The 19,292-nt window shown below is 41.9% G+C and overlaps 2 protein-coding genes across 4 annotated transcripts in view; one reads left to right on the top strand and one right to left on the bottom strand.

Annotated features, from left to right (window-relative positions):
* Positions 1 to 1,883: 1,883 nt before the first annotated feature.
* On the top strand, positions 1,884 to 4,923 carry spp2 (secreted phosphoprotein 2). The gene is made up of 6 exons (XM_051943072.1): positions 1,884 to 2,050; positions 2,133 to 2,260; positions 2,659 to 2,781; positions 3,540 to 3,650; positions 4,589 to 4,637; positions 4,763 to 4,923. The coding sequence occupies exons 1-6, from the start codon at positions 1,999 to 2,001 to the stop codon at positions 4,858 to 4,860; spliced, it is 561 nt and encodes a 186-aa protein (XP_051799032.1). The 5' UTR covers positions 1,884 to 1,998; the 3' UTR covers positions 4,861 to 4,923.
* A 1,327-nt stretch (positions 4,924 to 6,250) lies between these two features.
* Positions 6,251 to 19,292, bottom strand: part of raph1b (Ras association (RalGDS/AF-6) and pleckstrin homology domains 1b) — a 60,072-nt gene continuing 47,030 nt past the window's right edge. For all 3 annotated transcript variants that reach the window (XM_051943064.1, XM_051943066.1, XM_051943065.1), the window contains 9 exons: positions 17,443 to 17,602; positions 16,014 to 16,135; positions 15,638 to 15,703; positions 14,534 to 14,677; positions 13,779 to 13,889; positions 12,329 to 12,427; positions 12,112 to 12,232; positions 11,823 to 11,959; positions 6,251 to 11,736 (listed from right to left, as the gene is read on the bottom strand). In XM_051943064.1, the coding sequence (XP_051799024.1) occupies positions 9,154 to 11,736; positions 11,823 to 11,959; positions 12,112 to 12,232; positions 12,329 to 12,427; positions 13,779 to 13,889; positions 14,534 to 14,677; positions 15,638 to 15,703; positions 16,014 to 16,135; positions 17,443 to 17,602 (3,543 nt within the window). In that variant the 3' untranslated portion in view covers positions 6,251 to 9,153. The remainder of the gene's footprint in view (positions 11,737 to 11,822; positions 11,960 to 12,111; positions 12,233 to 12,328; positions 12,428 to 13,778; positions 13,890 to 14,533; positions 14,678 to 15,637; positions 15,704 to 16,013; positions 16,136 to 17,442; positions 17,603 to 19,292) is intronic.

Here is a 19,292-nt window from a genome sequence, read left to right as displayed (position 1 = left end):
TAATTTTTACACTTTGAGGGCCGGATTGGACCCTCTGGAGGGCCGGTTTAGGCCCGCGGGCCTCATGTTTGACACCTCGAGCTCACTGATGACCGACTAATTGATCAACAATAATGGTTTATTGCAGAATTTAGCTGTAGAGCTCAGAGCGGACATACACACGTGGACAAAATTGTTGGTACCCCTCAGTTAAAGAAGGAAAAACCCACAATTCTCACTGAAATCACTTGAAACTCACAAAAGTAACAATAAATAAAAATTTATTGAAAATCAAATAATCAAAATCAGCCATCACTTTTGAATTGTTGATTAACATAATTATTTAAAAAAACAAACTAATGAAATAGGGCTGGACAAAAATGATGGTACCCATAACTTAATATTTTGTTGCACAACCTTTTGAGGCAATCACTGCAATTAAACGATTTCTGTATTTGTCAATGAGCGTTCTGCAGCTGTCAACAGGTATTTTGGCCCACTCCTCATGAGCAAACAGCTCCAGTTGTCTCAGGTTTGATGGGTGTCTTCTCCAAATGGCATGTTTCAGCTCCTTCCACATATGTTCAATGGGATTCAGATCTGGGCTCATAGAAGGCCACTTTAGAATAGTCCAACGCTTTTCTCTCAGCCATTCTTGGGTGTTTTTGGCTGTGTGTTTTGGATGGTTGTCCTGTTGGAAGACCCATGACCTGCGACTGAGACCAAGCTTTCTGACACTAGGCAGCACATTTCTCTCCAGAATGCCTTGATAGTCTTCAGATTTCATCGTACCTTGCACACTTTCAAGACACCCTGTGCCAGATGCAGCAAAGCAGCCCCAAAACATTACTGAGCCTCCTCCATGTTTCACCGTAGGGACAGTGTTCTTTTCTTCGTATGCTTGGTTTTTGAGTCTATGAACATAGAGTTGATGTGCCTTACCAAAAAGCTCCAGTTTGGTCTCATCTGTCCAAAGGACATTCTCCCAGAAGCTTTGTGGCTTGTCAACATGCATTTTTGCAAATTCCAGTCTGGCTTTTTTAAGAGTTTTTTTCAGCAGTGGTGTCCTCCTTGGTCGTCTCCCATGAAGTCCACTTTGGCTCAAACAACGACGAATGGTGCGATCTGACACTGATGTACCTTGGCCTTGGAGTTCACCTTTAATTTCTTTGGAGGTTGCTCTGGGCTCTTTGGATACAATTCCAACGATCCGTCTCTTCAATTTGTCATCAATTTTCCTCTTGCGGCCACGTCCAGGGAGGTTGGCTACTGTCCCGTGGGTCTTGAACTTCTGAATAATATGAGCCACTGTTGTCACAGGAACTTCAAGCTGTTTAGAGATGGTCTTATAGCCTTTACCTTTAAGATGTTTGTCTATCATTTTTTTCGGATGTCCTGGGACAATTCTCTCCTTCGCTTTCTGTTGTCCATGTTCAGTGTGGTACACACCTTTTCACCAAACAGCAGGGTGACTACTTGTCTCCCTTTAAATAGGCAGACTGACTGATTATGAGTTTGGAAACACCTGTGATGTCAATTAAATGACACACCTGAGTTAATCATGTCACTCTGGTCAAATAGTTTTCAATCTTTTATAGAGGTACCATCATTTTTGTCCAGGCCTGTTTCATTAGTTTGTTTTTTAAAATAATTATGTTAATCAACAATTCAAAAGTGATGGCTGTTTTTGATTATTTAATTTTCAATAAATTTTTATTTATTGTTACTTTTGTGAGTTTCAAGTGATTTCAGTGAGAATTGTGGGTTTTTCCTTCTTTAACTGAGGGGTACCAACAATTTTGTCCACGTGTGTAAATCTCATCCAGATTCTTATCATTCTATTCGGTCCATCAGCCACGGATCGATAGTGCTGAACAAAGGTTAAGACTGATTACATGGACCTTTTTTTTTTTTGAGGGGTTATTAAGGGTAAGAGGCGGTACACAGATTTTTCAGAACATAAAAAAGGGAGGAAAACGAAGGACTGAAGCACTTTTTCTGCTTTTATCACCAGTTAAGATGAAGTCAAAGGTGCTCCTCTTGGTCCTGCTGCAGTTTCTATCATGCACAGGTGAGGTTCTTTGTGGAGTCGATCGCTTCAGAGCGAGAAAAAAACAGGAACTTTTCTGACTATTTTAATTTTTTCCACATAGGCATCCCAGTGTACAACTCTGAGCTGGAGTCGATGGCAGACAGGGGTTTGGGAGCGGCTCTGGCTCAGCTCAACTCTGTTTATGCCACCAGGTTTCTGTACCGAGTGACTCAAGCCTACGTCAACAGGGTGAATGTGGACATTTTTCAGTTTTAATACGCTACTGTTTAAACGTTTGGGGTCATGTAGGAATCAGAAATCCAGTCTAGAGATTGTTAATGTGGTAACCGACTGTTCTAGCTGGAAATGTTTCATGGAATATCTCCATAGGGGTACAGAGGAACATTTCCAGCAACCATCACTCCTGTGTTCTAATGCTACATTGTGTTAGCTAATGGTGTTGAAAGGCTCATTGATGACTAGAAAACCCTTGAGCAGTTATGTTAGCACATAATTAGAAGTGTGAGTTTTAATGAAAACATGACGTTGCCTGGGTGACCCCAAACTTTACAACGGTAATGTATAAATAAATATAGAATGGTTATGTCTTTGTCGTGGATTCATGCTAAATATCACGTGTCCACCAGGTTGTTCCTATGGATCAGAGCACCAATGACCTGCTGATGACGTTTGTCATTAAAGAGACAGAATGCCCAAAGACGTCCAGAAGCGACCCTCAGACTTGTGCTTTCAGGCCTGGGTTCTTTGTGGTGAGACTTTTGAAGTCGTCCAAATCAAAATGTTATTACGGTTTGCCTTAAGCCACAGAACTGCAGTGAAATGTACAAAAAAAATCTAAAAAGCACCAAAAATCATATAAGAAACTGCTTATCTCGGCTTGCAGTCTTTAAACAGTGAAAATCTAACGTCAGATCTGGGCTGGACTTGTTGACCGTCTGTGTTTACATTGGCATGAATGTCCTGGGACAGAATGTGTTGCTCAAACCGGTTCGATACAGAACCACTGAACTGTAACACACACGCCTCAGGACATCATACTAAAACCACAGACCAGGGGTGTCAAACATGCGGTCCAAAACCAGCTCCCCAGAGGGTCCAATCCGGCCCTCAAAGTGTAAAAATTACAGAGAAGACACTGACTGCAAATTTGTTAAACTTTAAATGTACGATAATTTCTAAACTATGACAAGTTCTTTTGATCATAAAGTAAAATACTAGATTGCTCTTTGTTCTTTTGTCACTTTGTGTCTGATTTTTGTCTTGATTTTGTTGTTCTGTTTTCTCCTTCAACACAGCATGATGCTCAGTTTGTAAACAATCGTCCACTTTAAAGTAAAACAATCAACATGCAGGGTTAGCTTTAGCATGTGGCTACCTTGTGATTGATATGTCAACACCACACTGTCATGTTCAGTCAGACTGAAACCCCTTAAAACCACCAGTGGGCGACTGTGAGGTTACATACAGTCCGTGATTATGTTCCTACCTTCACCCACCTTCGTTTCAGCCCTCCTTCTCCTGCTCCTCCCGGGTTCGAGTGTCCGCCGCCTCAGCCCAGGTGATCTCTCTCAGGTGTGGCCGTGATGGCAGCAGCTCCAGCTCAGAGTCCAGCGAGGAGGTCAGAGCTTTTCCCCTTTTCCTTCAGTCTGTTAATACCTGCGTTACTGTGCATGTGAAAGGTGTGCAAACTGACAAAGCCCAAAGCATCAAACACCAAAGAAATAAGTGCTCCTCACTTGCCTGAAACGTGTTGTTAAAAGTCCAGGTTTTTCTTCTGTTCCTGATCCGCATCACACAGTTCACCCTCAGAGAATAAGCAGCTTTCTCTAAACTAGAGCAGAGAGCTGCTATGAAGTTTTTTCTTTGTGTAAGAAAAATCAAAAGTCAGAGTGAAGCTTAACTTCCTTAGTTAACTCAGGTTTTCTGCTTCACATTAACGCATCACGTGACTCTTCTTCCTCACTTCATTAAATAATTGCGTGCAGCTGCTTCATTCTACAGGTTGTTTAAATGGAGATTAATGAGAAATATGCAGCTGATTATTTCTGCGCGTAAGACCTGTTAAACTTTAAACTCAATATATTTAAACATTTAATTGTATTTAAGTGTATTTAGGTCCGTTATTTTTCTATTCAATAATAATGAAGGATATCAGTTTAATTTGTGGCCAGTAGTGTTACTGGTTGATCATTCTCTGTAATAAAACTTGTAGAATAATCAGTTTTCTTGTCTAAAGCAGCAAATCAAGAACAAACTTAACATATTTACACAATTTCTGCAACATCACTTAACCCCATAAAACCCAAATATCTAAAAAAAAATATATATATATACATATACACTATGTACATGCAGTGAAATATTAATATCTAATCTGTTTCGCTGACAGATTTTTTGATACAGGTGGATATCCAAAGGAGTTGGCATGTTTCAGTTATTTACCCGCAAATTCACAATTTGTGAGATTTACAGACACATCACACCCTAAATAAAGGTAAAACAAAGGCGTCCTGAACAATATAAAGCATGAATAATATGCCGGTTTTACTTCCACAGGTTTTCTCAAGAGGGAGACACCAGTTCAACGTCCCATTTGCAAACAGAGGTGAGCACATTTTTACTCGTCATGATGCGATTCCTAAGTAGATTAACGGTCCTCGAACCTTGTAAAACGTTTTTGTTCTACATGCAGTGTGATGCTAAGTGCATACATGATTTTTTTTTGGACAGCTCCAGCTCCTTCTGCGCCTCCTGTCCAGCCCGGTCGCTCCGTTCAGACCCCAGAACTCCAGCAGAGAGGAGACACTTTCAGCAACTTCCTGGTGTGAAACTTCAGCTCACTCCAGATTCATTTAGGAGACAAACTTGAATTAAAATATTTTGCATATCGAGTTTTTTTTTTGTGTCACCGTTTTATTCCTTTTTAATTGAATTTAACTGGAAAGATCAGGGGTGTCAAACATGCGGCTCGTGGGCCAAAACCGGCCCTGCAGAGGGTCCAATCCGGTCCTCAGTGTAAAAATTACAGAGAAGACATTAACTGCAGATTGTAAATTAGTAAAACTTTACATTTAAAATAATTTCTAGACCATGACAAGTTGTTTTGAAAGTAAAATACTAGATTGGTCATTTTGTGTGTCTTTTCTGTAATTTTTTGTTAATTTGTTTCCTTTTTGTGTCTTTTTTGCCATTTTGTTCCGTTTAATACATTTTTGTCTCGTTTGTGTCCAATTTTTGTCGCTTTGTAACTTCTTTGTCCAATTTTTTGTTTTGGTTCATATTGTTTGTCTCATTTTTTTCATTTTCTGTCTACTTTTTGTAATATTTTGTCTTGTTGCTTCCTTTTTGTGTGACTTTTGTTGTTTGTCTCAGTTTGTTTCCTTGTTGTCTCGCGTGGATTTTTTTGGTCATTTTGTGTTTTGCTTTGTCATTTTTTTGTGGTTTTGTGGGTTTTTTTTGTCTTGCTTGTGTATAATTGTTTTTGACTCTTTTGTGTCGCTTTGTAACTTTTTTGGCGAATTTTTAGTCTTTGTTTTGTTTCATATTGTTCATCTTTTTTGTCATTTTTTTCTCGGTTTTGCCATTTTGAGTGTGATTTTTGTCATTTTGTGTTTTGCTTTATTCGTTTTTTTACATTGTGTCATTTTGGTTTTTTAAAAAATCTCGCTTGTGTCGTCTGTCCATTTTTTTGATACTTTGTAACTTTTTTGCCTAACTTTTTGTCTCTTTTTGTTTTGTTTCATGTCGTTTGTTTCACATTTTGTATTTTTTTCTCGTTTTTGTCGTTCTGTGTCTCGTTTTTTTGTAATATTTAGTCTTGTTTTTGGTTGTTTTGACCATAAAGTAAAATACTATATTGTTCAGTTCCAGATACCTGTGATTAAAATTAGGAGTTGTGGTTATTTATAGGTCATTATGCTGTGATTGTACTGGCCACTTGAAATCAAACTGGGCTGGATGTGGACCTGAACTAGAATGAGTTTGACACCTCTGGGTTAGACTTATAAGTAGGTGCTGGCCAGCTAATGAAACACATGGGATTTTAACTTTTCCAAGTTCTGCCATAAAATGCACCGTGTAGAGCAGGATACGACCACTAGAGGGAGTGTGAGCCTCACAGATGAAGTCAATACAATCTGTACTTTCATAAAATGAAAAACCAACACAGATGCTCTCCAAACGCATCTGAACAAATGAGCACTCTGAGACATGTCGGAATCTGGTTTGAACATTTATATTGTGATTTTCAGTTTATATGAAAGAGGACACATTTACTCTATCTGTAACCATTTTTCTTCACTTCATTTGGCCCCACATGTTCACGTCAGCACATCAATAACTTACATACTGTACTGTTAGCAAACATCCCGGTCAGGACAATGACATTCAGCCATAAGAAAAGGTACGGCGCCTCCAGGTGGCCGTAGGACGAAAAGTAGAGCACAGGAATTGCGTCTCCGTGACGAGCTCGGAGGACTTTGCGGACATGACGGCCTCCTCCTGGGAACTCACAACCTGTAAAACATTTACACAGCACGCATTTCCACACTAAAGCCAATTTAAAAAGCAGTTTAAATGATATCAATGATATGTCATCCTGCTGAGAACGAGTTCCTTGAAGGACGGCGCTAGCACCCTAAAAATGAAGGCGTTGCCGCTGGAGATGGAGCCCTTCCTGATACACTCTAGGGCCGAAGCAGCAATGGCACCATGACGAAACGAGATTCGATACACACGGAGTCGAAAGCAACATTCAGTCTAATTAATGCGAGTCGGATGATTTCTGTTCTTCACTACATGATTCACGCTCTGTACATTAACCAGACGAATGCATCTCTTTGAACGGGGGTCGCCTTGGCTGAATCCAGTCTGCACGTCCCGGACGGGGTGACCGAAAAAAGGCAGCGGGAGAAAGACGGTAACGGAAAGCAGCAGCTGCAACTGTACAGATACAAACTGAAGGATAAGGTCCAAAATCAAGCCAGCATACAGGGAACTCACACAGTCCACGAAGATACACCACCGTAGGCCTCCTCAGCATTTTACACAAGTCCGTTAAAAGTTTTGCATGAAATTAAAAAGAAAATCGTCTTTATTTTTTCCAGTTGCACAGTCCAGACTCTGCTGAGCCCGTGGAAGATATCTCCTTTCTGTTTGGACCTCTGTGCAAGACTTTGGGAATAAGGCTTCCTTCTGATTTGTGAAACAGTCGAAAAACACATATAACAGGTACACTGGGTTACTGAATCACTGCCTTCTAGGGCTGGACCCGAATAGCCGAATATTCAGACGGTGAAAATGCCCCTCTCAAAACAAGAAAAAAAAACAGATTTCAAGAAACTTTTACCTTGAAATAAGTGAATGGTAAGATTTCTTGAAATAAGATATATTTAGAATATTGAGATCTCAAAATTAGCTGGGAAAACGTATTTTAAGCTCCATTTCATCAGGACTGTCAGACTTACGAGCCTTAAAATAAGCCAGATATGCTGTATAAAAAAATGTTTTTCACTCAAAAACAGATTTTCAATTTCATGTAACCTAATTTGAGATGTACTAACCCTCCTGTTGTCCTCATTTATTGGCACCAAAAAAAAATCCCAAAAATCAGCAAAACAATTCCCCAAATTTCTGAAAATTTGCAAAAACTTTAGGAAGAAAATTCAAATAATTTCTTAAAAGTTTATTTTTTTAAAAATCCCCCAAATTTGGCAAGAAAATTCTTGTAAATATTTTCGAAAAATTAGTAAAAATTTTCCAAAATAAAACCTGAAAATATCTAAAGTGATTACATATATATCAGTAAAACTTCTGATATTTTCTTTAAGAACATCAACAAAAAAATCAACCAAAATCCAGCGAATTTCGCTGGATTTTGGTTGATTTTTTTGTTGATGTTCTTAAGAAACATTCTTAACATTTTTTTCCACCCAAAAATGTTCAAAAATTTCCCAAAATGTTGAAAATGTGGACATCAGAAGTTTCACTGTGAAAATATATTTTTTCCCCACATTTTCAAATTTTAAAACGGGTCAATCTGACCCGCAGGACGACATGAGGGTTTAACTTCTTTCAAGTTTTCTTGTAAAATTCAACTTGCAACAAGATAATTTAAAGATTGTTTGACTTAAGATATTTAAGATGCGTTGTCTTAAAACAAGTCCCTCCATCTGCTGAAAGAACTCTTGTTAAGTGAATTTACCTTAAATCAAGTGAGATGAGACATTCTGACTAAAAATAAGACTAATAGACTTGGTGAGACTTTGAGTTTTTGCAGTGTATCTGAATATTCGTTATTCATTCTAGCCCTACTGCCTTCACATGTATGTTTTGTAATCTTTTCACCTTTCGTATACATTCCTTTAATGCCGCTCTGTTCCTCTACATTTTGTTGACCAGCCGTTAAAAGACACTTATAGAAAAATCCTTCCATTTACCAGTCATTAAATAATTTCGGTATAAAAGCAAACCTAACCACCCCCCTCTCCGCCTCACGGTTAACTACTTCACCACCATGGAATCACACACACACGCATGCATGCGCACAATGCATGCATGCATATTCGGTCCGTTTCTCTCGTACACACACATGCGCACACGCCGGAACAGCGTCATGATTTACAGCTCGTTGTTAACATGTGGTCCATGCAGTACCAAAGCAGAAAGATCCCGATGCGTTTCCGTTTTTTTGTTTGTCTCCAGTACGTGGCACGAACTTATGGCGAAGAAGCGGATACGTGATTTGGCTCAGACCTGGATCCGGTAATATTTGCACAACTCGTATTTAGTGTTTGTTTACATCTGCCAGGTGGACCAGATGTGTGGGGTTTACCACACAGGGAGACGCAATGTAATCCAGAGAGTTTAGATAATCGCAAAAATGTTCACTTTTCTGCGACTTCAAACCTGCCTGCTCCAGTCTGAGCCGTCCTGATACTGTAAACCCCACTGATCTAGAATGCCTAGCATGTTAAAAAAATGCAATAATTAGCAAACACTAATCAACCACGGTCTGGTTTGGCTTCGTATATACACAGTCAGGAGTAGTTCAATGCATGTTTACTTCAGTATACTCTTTCTTCATCTGTTCATCCTTCTTTTTTGTGTGTTGACGTCAAAGTTCAACACTCTCCGGTAAGTTTGGTGGTGTCCCCTCGTTTGGGGGGTGCAGGCGGGGGTCCTCGTCGTAGCGTTGCATAGCCTGAGATGTTTCCAGACATGTAGCCACCGTTTCCTCCATTGGTTTGCTTCTCTTGGTCCAGGAGCAGCTCGGGGGGCGGCGGGGGCAGCGCCATGTCGTCCATAGTCCCCGCAGGGTCCAACTTCCCCGAGAGGCCGGCGGAGTTAACGGAACCCTGGCGACCGACCGACTTTCGCTTCAGTGTCCGGTTGAGGTCCTCCAGGAAATTGGGCTGGCCTGAGCTGCCCTTTGGGGAGGTGGGAGGGGGTGATAGAGGGGGAGGTTCTGGGGCGGTGTTGCTACGTCGCCCCAGTGTGGCTGGAGGAGTCTTTTTCAGTGAGCTCTTTCCCCACGTCGAGTTGCTGACGAGGGAGATGGGTGGTGGAGGAGGGGGAGCCTGGGGCTGGGGGTTGACCACCGCCACCCTGGGGGGTCCACCGCTGTGGGCGTCACTGCCTGGAGGTGGTGGAGGGGGGAAGAGGTCAGATGCCGGAGGAGGAGGTGGGAAGTAGGCGCACTCAGGTGGTGGGGAAGGAAAGTCGCCGCCGGTCTGTTTGGTCTGGCCCACTTTGGCCTGCAGTGCCAAGGGGAGGTTAGCCAGGTTGAGCTTGCCTGGTTTCGGAGGAGCAGGAGGTCCGTTTGAGGAGTCCTTGGAAGGGGATCCACTGGAGGAGGAGGTGGGACATGAGGAGGAAGTGGGGCTGTGGCCCTGGGGAGCAAATTTTCTGAGCAAGTTTCTCCTGGATTCCTCGTAGGAGTCTGAGGAGTTGGACTTCATGCTGGAGTTCCTCTGCGGGGTGGGAGGAGGCTTCTTCCCTCCAAAACCGGAGGAGCCAGAGGGTGACTTCCTTAAGGGGGAGCCCAGATTTCCAGGAGGGAGGGGAGGAGGAGGTGGTGTTGGGCCTGTGACAGGTGCAGGAGGAGGAGGTGGAGGAGGAGGAGGAGGTGGCGGTGCAGGGAAGCCGGTGTTGTTATCTGGAGGAGGAGGAGGGAACTCTGGTGACTGCAGCTGCTGGCCGCCTCCAGGCTGCCATTTTGGTTTGGTTTTAACTGCAGGGGGGGACAGGGGGGCTTTGGGGCTCTCTGTGTGGTTGGCTGCTTGGGATGAAGCTCCAGGAAACTGGCTTGCTAGTTGTTTGACCAAAGACATGGTCTGAGGAGGTCCTGTGGAAGCAGACGCTGGCTTAGACAGGCTGTGCTGCTTGGGCAGAGTTGGAGGAGGGTGACTGGAGGTGTAGCCTCCTGCCTGGAGGCTGAACTGCTTCTTGAGGGTTGCAGGTGGAGGAGGGGGTGGTGGTGGTGGTGTCGGGCCGGCTAGAACAGCAGGAGGAGGCGCGGGAGGGAAAGGAGAAACTGGTGACATGGGCTTGGAGGCAGCGTGAGGGACAAACCCTGGGGTGAAGGTTTTGGGAGGTGCTGGTGGTGGTGCAGGAGGAGGTGGGAACTGGGCTGGGATTGGGAACTGCTGGGGCGGAGGAGGAGGTGGTGGTGGGGGTGGCGGTGGAGGAGGAGGGGGTGGTGGAGCCGGGGCAGGCGGTGGGGAATCCTCCAGGCCTCCGTTTGGAGACAGGAGGTCTCTGGGGGGGCTGGGGAAACGCTCCTTTAGCGCCTGCTTCAGCCCATTGGAGCAGACCTGGTGACTCATGGGGGCCGGAGCAGGGGGAGGTGGTGGGGGCGGAGGAGGGGGAGGAAAAGCTACTCCGTTGGTCTGTGGAGCAGGTGGAGGAGCCGGGGGTGGAGGGATGAAGGCAGGCGGGGCAGCCGGGCTGGGAGGACCAAGCCTCAACACGGCCATCGCTGAGCCGGGGGTCGGCATGGATGGAGGAGGGGGAGGAGGAGGAGGAGGCGGGACGTTAGTCCTTGCAGCGATGTGATTGACGTTGGGTTTGACGACCGGCGCTGGGGCCGGAGCCGGACCCGGGGGCAGAACTTGCTGACCTATGACGTGCAGGTGACCGGGCAGCTTGTGGTTGGCTCCTGGGAAGGCCTTCTGGTTCTGCAGCCTGGTGATGGTGCTGAACTTGTACATGGTGGGGGCCGGAGAGTGGTGGGACACCATTTGGACTGGAGGAGGCGGAGGAGGGGGAGGCGGCGGCGGTGGCGGTGGAGGAGGGGGTGTGGGAGCTGGAGGCTGCTGTTGAGGTGGGGGCATGTGGTTGTAGCTGCTGATGGGCGGCGGCTGCTGCTGCTGAGGGGACTGAGGAGGCTGAGGAGGCCCCTGAGGAGGTGGCGGTGGGAGGAATGCCTGCTGAGGGGACTGAGGCTGGGGGGGCAGGTGCTGCTGCTGTGGTGGGGTTGGAGTCTGGGGTGGTGGAGTTGGGGTTTGGGGTTGCACCGCTGGGTGTTGAGGAGGTGGTGGGTGTTGAGGAGGTGGTGGGTGTTGAGGAGGTGGTGCGTGCTGCTGCTGCACCTGTGGAGGAGGAGGCGTCAGGGCCGGGTGGTCGGCTGAATGCTGGCTGTGATGGCGGTGGCTGTGGGAGCCGTGAGGCAGCGTAGCTCCTCTGGACGCCTCCATTCTCATATGCTGAGGACAGACTGTGTGTGAGCTCAGAGAAGAAAGGCACGGAACTGTAACAAATACGTGATGTCTCTCTTGAATTAAAACCATACCTTGGTGTTTTCCTCGATCTGCGTTCCTCTCTTCCAGGCTTCAGAGAAAATGGAGCTCACCACACTCTGGGACCGGCCATGAGAGGAGCCGGTGTCCACCCCACTGTCTGAATGACCCGAATGGTTCGACTGGGACTCTGAAAGAACATGCAAATAAAAGTAAGCCTTTCTGGAAATAGTATGCTCTAGAACAGGGGTGTCAGACATGCAGTCCGCGGGCCAAAACTGGCCCTCCAGGAAAAAAACAAAAAAACTTGTCTCCCATCTCTAAATTAAAAAGTGAACTGACCGGGTATGCTGGCAGAGCTGGAGCCAGATCTGATGCTGGAGGTAGAGAGAGACGACCAGTCGTAGGCCGCCTCTGTCCTCTTCATGGCTTCCTGGTAGTTCACATACAGCTGCTTTCCGTACTACACACAAACACAGGGCCACAAAACATCAGTGTCACATTATTTCGCATTTATTTACCACGTTTGTCTTGAAGAGCAGCTTATGTGTGGGCCAACCTTGGCGATGCGGATTCCGTTCACCCACTGGTGCAGAGTCCGGACGTCATCGCAGCACAGATACTTGATGTACTGGGACTTCTTCTGGATTTGTGGATGCTGGAAAAAGAAGCAAACATGTATAGCGTCATCTAGCAGCTCCTTGTAATTCCACTGTCAACTGATTCAAGATGAAAAGATTATGCACGATATGTAATGGCTTTAAGCATTTTTATTAGACAATTTCTTATTTATGCATAAAATTGAGTGAGCAATAACAGTCTGTGCTTGTTAAATGGCAATAATATCAAATAAAATGACTCTAACGGACATGCTGAATGGTATCTGTACACCTCTGGAGCAGTATAAATATGCTGTATTGTTCCTGCTATGGATAGTTACATAAAACATTAGCAGTGTGAACCATTTTCTGCGATCCTCCTTTGAATATTTGATTATTTGACTTGCTGACGTTGGTCTTTTTCCATTACTATAAGGGTGCATTTATACAGATTAGGGTCTCTGAAGTCTGTGCTGGGGTTTTAATGTTGATATCATTGTGACAAATTCCATAATTATTTATGATGGAAACAATCACTTATTAAAAAAAAATGACTGAACATCGCTAAAATGTCAACTAAATAACCGTTCAAATTTAATAACAACCACCTTCTAATTAGGTGAACAATAATAAAACGAGCTTATTTAAAAATGGATTTGATCGTTTTCTATTTATGACGTTGACATAATCATGACAGATATTCGTTTTTTGGCAATTTATCAAATTTCATATGGAAAACAGCAAATTTTATCTGTGTCAACTGAGTTCCCCGTCAGAGAAACTCCTCTCCAGGAAGTGTGTTAATTCCAGATCACATGACCTGCTCCACATGATGTCATTTCCTCCTGAAGAAAAGACTGGAAGACTCCAAGGCTTTCTGAGTTATTTAATAGAAAGTAGTGTGTGAGTCAAGTGGATTTATGGCATGTCAGCAGGTTTACTACAATATCTTTAGAAATAACCTTCAATTTTACTCAGTTGTTTATATAATATTTAGAAGAATCTTTCTGTAAAAATGTAATGTGGTGTTTGGTTGTAGGCGGCCATGTTGATTTTAGACCTCAAACAGCAAAAATGTCGACTATGATACAAAAATTATGTTGTTTTTTTTTTATGTCCAGGAATGAATACTAACTGAGCTGTGTCTGCTTCGTTCATGTTGGCAAAATCCTTGACTGCAGGTTAACGGTGCCATTTCTGCCGCTAGGATTGAATGTATTTTGGCTCTCTTGACTTTCTTATACTTGAATGTATGTGGCTTAAAAATTATACGTGAGTTGATTCGGTGTTATATCATCAATCGCTCTACCCTCCAAACCTTGAATACAAATCACGGCTCTGAGTACTTTGTTTGAGAACATTTTTCATGCATTTTTTTACTGAAATAAAGACGCAGCGACGGAGCTTTACCTTCAGAGCCAGGCAGTAGTCGGTGGGAGCTTTGTATTTGCTGCGGTAGTCCTGGCCGTAATACACGTTAACATGGTCCAGCTGCAGGAAGCAGACAAGATCTCTGGATGCCTGCAGAGAAGGAGACGCAGCAGACCGCATTATGTATGATTTACAAAAGGAGACCAGCACAGACTGATGCTGAGTGGAGAAACGGTGAATTTCTAACATCAGCTGTGACATATGTGACGTTAGTTTGCACTACACGTGTGTTTATTACAAATGATGTCTCTGTTTTAGAGCACATGTTCCCTGCCTGAGTGAAATTTAAATAACTATGCTAAAAAACGTGATCCTTTTTTTAATGATCAGCATAAAAGAAACATCCCTCAGTAGTGCACATGTCATCAGTTTACATTCACAGGGCTTTAATCAGCACCTATCACATACTGTAGGGTTCAACTGGAGCATTTAAATGAGGCTACGAAATGATAAAATGCAAAAAGTCTCATAATCTGAGAAAGACTCGGAAGGATGACGGTGCTAAAAGTAAAGCACATGTGCACAGCAAATCCACCTTGGTAAAAAATGAATAAAAAAATATGGAAGTTGTTTACTGGTTCTGTTGTTCAATGCGATCGGGGAGAAAACAGGAAATACCACAGAGCAGACTGCGTGGATCTGGTTCTCATAACCCCGACCCACATTTCTGCTCTCCAGCTTTATTTAGTGCGAGTAGCGTGACTGTTTGACTACAGTACAGCCATCTCACTGACCTTGGCTTTGCCTTTGGGGACATAATAAATCCCCGAAGCCCGGAGGAGGAAGTAACGCTTCTTCCATGACTTCTTCCCGTCCTCTTTGAGCCACAGGACACCTTCGATCTCCGGCACGGACACCGAGCCTCCGCAGAAACATTCCTGAAGGAGACGCAAAAAGAAATGAGTAATTAAACCCTCTTGTTGTCCTCATTTACAGGCGCCAAAAAAAATATTGTTTCTTTGTTCGAAAAAAATTCAAAAATTCAGCAAAAAAATTCCACAAAATTTCTGAAAATTTGCAAAATCTTTAGGAAGAAAACTCCAATAATTCCTTAAAATTTTTATTTTTAAAAAATCCCCAAAATTTGGTAAGAAAATTCTTGTTAATATTTTCAAAAATTGAGTAAAAATCTTCCAAAAAATCCTAAAAATATCTAAAGTGATTACATAAATATATCAGTAAAACTTCTAATATTTTCTTTAAGAACATTCGCATAAAAATCCTTTTTTGTGAATGTTCTTAACCCTCCTGTTGTCTTCATTTATGGGCGCCAGAAAATATCGGTTCCTTGTCTGAAAAAGTCCAAAAATTCAGCAAACCCCCCCCCCCCCCCCCCCCCCCAAAAAAAAAAAAAAAAAATTATGAGAATTTGCAAAACCTTTAGGAAGAAAACTCCAATAATTCCTTAAAAGTTTTTAAAAAAATACATTTTAAAAATCCCCCAAATTTGGCAAGAAAATTCTTGTCAATATTAAAAAAAATGAGTATAAATCTTCCAAAAAAATCCTAAAAATATCTAAAATGATTATATAAATATCAATAAAACTTCTCATATTTTCTTTAAGAACATTCACATAAAAATCAACCAAAATCCAGCGAAATTCGCTGGATTTTGGTTGATTTTTTTGTGAATGTTCTTAAGAAACATTTTTAACATTTCTCCATCCACCAAAAAACTTCCAAAAATGTCAAAAATGTGGACATCAGAAGTTTCGCTGTGAAAATCTGTATTTTTTTCACACATTTTCAAACTTTAAAACGGGTCATTTTGGACCCGCAGCTTAAATAATCAGTAAAATGATGGGAGAGTCTGCGTTGATGCTTGTGTGCAATTTTACCTCTAATAAAGCCTCTTTATTCCTGTCAGCCATTTCCGACGTCTCCTTCCGCCCCAGCAAATAGTTCTGGAAGTGATCGAAGGGAAAAGTCGCATGAATAGAAGGCGGGGAGGCTCACCTCCTCGTCTTATGTTAAATAAATTATTCACCTTTACTCGCTTTAAAGCTCTGACCTACTTCCAACTCTCTCCTACACAAACACACTCCCTTGTTCGCTCTGCGGGCTGCGCAGCCACTCGGCATGCATAAACAATGCGCCCGTGTGTATAACATACACTTCCAGCATTTTACACGCCGCGTGCAAAGCGGCTAAAAAGGCTGCTGAGAAAACAATCTGCCGAGTGGGTATGTGGGTTAGAGTGTCACGGCCGCTCACCTGAGGGTTCTTGAAAAGGGCGTATTTCTCGATGCGCTCGATGAACATGAGCTTGTTGTGGCTGTCACGGGTCCAGTTCAGGAGGTTCTCCACCAAGTTCTCGTGATCCTCAAATATACGCTCTGAGAAAAGAAAAAGAGAGGACGAGGAATGATGACGAGATGAAGATATGCAGAGTTTTGCTGACCCGAACGTGTGCGCTTAATTTCCTCCCTCCAAGCTTTTTCTGTTTTTTTTGGGTGGAGCTGAATCTTCAAACTGACAAAAAGCCTGAAGTCGCAACAGCGACTGTAGATAATTCTAACACACGTTTGTCATCTGGATTGTTTACATCAGGGGTGTCAAACATGAGGCCCGTGGGCCAGAACCGGCCCTTCAGAGGGTCCAATCCTGCCCACGGAAGAAGATTTTGTCAAGTGTAAAAATGACAGGAAAAACATGAACTGCAAGTTGTAAATTTGTGAAACTATAAATGTAGTTTTGATCATAAAATAAAATACTAGATTGCTCCTTGTTATGCAGTCATTTTGCGGGTCATTTTTGTAAGATTTTGTCTTTTGTCTGACTTTGTCTGAGTTTTGTCATTTTGTTTCACATTTTTGTCATTTCTTGTCTCGTTTGTCTATTTTTTTTGTCACTTTGTTTCTCGCTTTTAAAATATTTTGTATTGTTTTTGTTGTTTTTTTGTCTGACTTGTTGTTTGTCTATTTTTTCCTGTCGCTTTGTAACTTTGTTGCCTAATTTTTTGTCATTTTGTTTCTCGCTTTTAAAATATTTTGTATTGTTTTTTTGTCTGACTTATTGTCTATTTTTTTGTCGCTTTGTAACTTTATTGCCTGATTTTTTTTGTCTTTTTGTCATTTTGTTTCTTGCTTTTGTCACTGTCTCATTTTTGTAATATTGTCTTGTTTTTGTTGTTTTTTTTTGTCTGACTTATTGTTTGTCTCGTGTTTTTGTCGTTTTGTTTCACGTTTTGGTTGTTTTATGTTTCCTTTTGGTCTCACTTGCGTTTTTGTCTCATTTTCGTCATTTTGTGTTTTGCTTTATTCATCGTTTTCTTCATCATTTTGTGTCACGCTTTTGTCATTTTTTGTCTCGTTTGTCTATTTTTTTGTCGATTTGTAACAAAATTAATTTCAGGTTGTTCGTGATGTTTTGTAAAAAGATAATTCCTTCAATGTGAACATTTTCAGAATGTACTTTTTTGCACTAAAACAAAGGAAACATTTGGAGTTGTGGTTATTTATAGGTTATTATGCTGTGATTTTACTGCTCACTTGAGATCCACTTGGGATGTGTGTGGCCCCTGAACTGAAATGAGTTTGACACCCCTGGTTTACTTTGTCCCACTGCTTTGTGTTTCCCATCTATACTCAAACAGTGCAGACTAAGCTGTGTTTATTTCACTCAGGAGCAGCTCCTTTCTTACCCATCTGAAGCTCAGTGATGGTTTCCACCAGAGACCAGTCAGGGCTGTAGCCACAGTGAGACTTATCCAGCAGGCTGTCCAGAACCTGCCTGACCGTCTGCCGCTCGTCCACCATCATGGTCTTGGAGCTCTCGTCTGACATGTGGACCCTGATCACCAGCTGAGGAAGAAGGGGGGAGGAGGAGAAAAAAAGGGATGATTGACTGATGTTTTATTAAAGCTGAGATGTCAGAGCAGATATGGAAATAAAATATGTATTAACATGAATGCAGTAGGACAACAGTTTCATATAAACAGCATCTATACTTCAGGAGACCAGCAAATGCCAGCCTTTTAACCCTGTTTTCCTCATTTACAGGCACCAAAAAATATTGTTTCCTTGTCTGAAAAAAATCCAAAAATTCTGAAAAAAAATTCCCCAAATTTCTGAAAATTTTCAAAACCTTCAGGAAGAAAATTCCAATAATTCCTTAAAAGTTTCATTTTAAAAAATCCCCCAAATGTTGCGAGAAAATTCTTGTAAATATTTTCAAAAAATGGGTAAAAATCTTCCAAAAATCCTAAAAATATCTAAAGTGATTACACACACACACACACACAATATATATATATATATATATATATATATATATATATATATATATATATATGAGTAGAACTTTAAACATTTCTTTAAGAACATTCACAAAGAAATCAACCAAAATCTGGCGAAATTCGCTGGATTTTTGTTGATTTTTATTTTTTCTGTTTTTTTCCAACAAAAATTGTTCAAAGATTTCACAAAAATGTTGAAAATGTGGACATCAGAATGTCACTGTGAAAATGTATTTTTTTCCCCACTTTTTCAAACTTTAAAATGTGTTAATTTTTTTGTGAATGTTCTTAAAGAAAATAGTAGAATAATATAATAACATTATTATAATAATAACAGCATTACTATTATAATAATAGTTTTACTGACACCGACCACTTTAGATATTTTTTGGATTTTTTGGAAGATTTCTACTCATTTTTGAAAATATTTACAAGAATTTTCTTGCCAAATTTGGGGATTTAAAAAAAAAACAAACAAACCTTGAAGTGAAACTTTTAAGGAATTATTGGAATTTTCTTCCTGAAGGTTTTGCAAATTTTCAGGAATTTGGGAGATTTTTTTTCAGAATTTTTGGATTTTTTCAGACAAGGAAACTATATTTTTTGGTGGCCATAAATGAAGACAACAGGAGGGATAAGACTGAGAGGGACTTGAAATTGAATCATGGGGCCTCAGTGTCCCACATCCCAACACTAAAGTCTGGCTAAAGTTCTGCATCTATAAGCAGCCATAAGTCCTCCATAACATGCAAGTTTAGAATAATCTGAACGTGACAAAAACACACACGTGCCAAACCTAGGATCACACAACCACAGCCGACATAACCCCTGTCCTGATGGGAAATCTAATAAAGCCCTCAGTTCCTTGACCTCCTGCTTGTTCCCTCCCGACCTTAACGTCCAATCAGCTCACGGGTACGAATGATTGAAGTGAATCTCACACCAATGGGAATGCTGGGTGAGCAGTGAGTCTCAGATGTGGGGAGTCTGACCTACATTTCTCACAGGAGAGACCCCCGAAAATGCCCAACGAACAACAAAAAGTTGCATAAAATCAAAAATTGAACCGCTTAAATGCAAATCAAATGCAATCAGTCCGCTTCAGCGTCACTAATATAAAATACAGGAAATCGGAAACCACTCGTGAACCAGCGTTTTGCAGCATTTGCCCCTTTTTTTAAATGCCCCAGCTGTACCAACACCCTTTATCTTGTCATGCTGTATTTACATGGCAGAGTGAAGTCTAGCCCTGTTTG

Source organism: Acanthochromis polyacanthus, chromosome 22 (assembly GCF_021347895.1).
Source record: "Acanthochromis polyacanthus isolate Apoly-LR-REF ecotype Palm Island chromosome 22, KAUST_Apoly_ChrSc, whole genome shotgun sequence".
Classification (NCBI taxonomy): domain Eukaryota; kingdom Metazoa; phylum Chordata; class Actinopteri; family Pomacentridae; genus Acanthochromis; species Acanthochromis polyacanthus.
The sequence above is the reverse complement of the archived record's forward strand: the minus strand, read 5'-3'. Positions and strand labels throughout refer to the sequence as shown.

Excerpts from the sequence above, each read along its gene's own strand:
- spp2 (XM_051943072.1), top strand. The coding sequence starts at position 1,999 with ATGAAGTCAAAGGTGCTCCTCTTGGTCCTGCTGCAGTTTCTATCATGC. Across the intron at positions 2,051-2,132 it reads GCAGTTTCTATCATGCACAG|GCATCCCAGTGTACAACTCT; the intron begins GTGAGGTTCTTT and ends TTTTCCACATAG. Across the intron at positions 4,638-4,762 it reads CGTCCCATTTGCAAACAGAG|CTCCAGCTCCTTCTGCGCCT; the intron begins GTGAGCACATTT and ends TTTTTTGGACAG.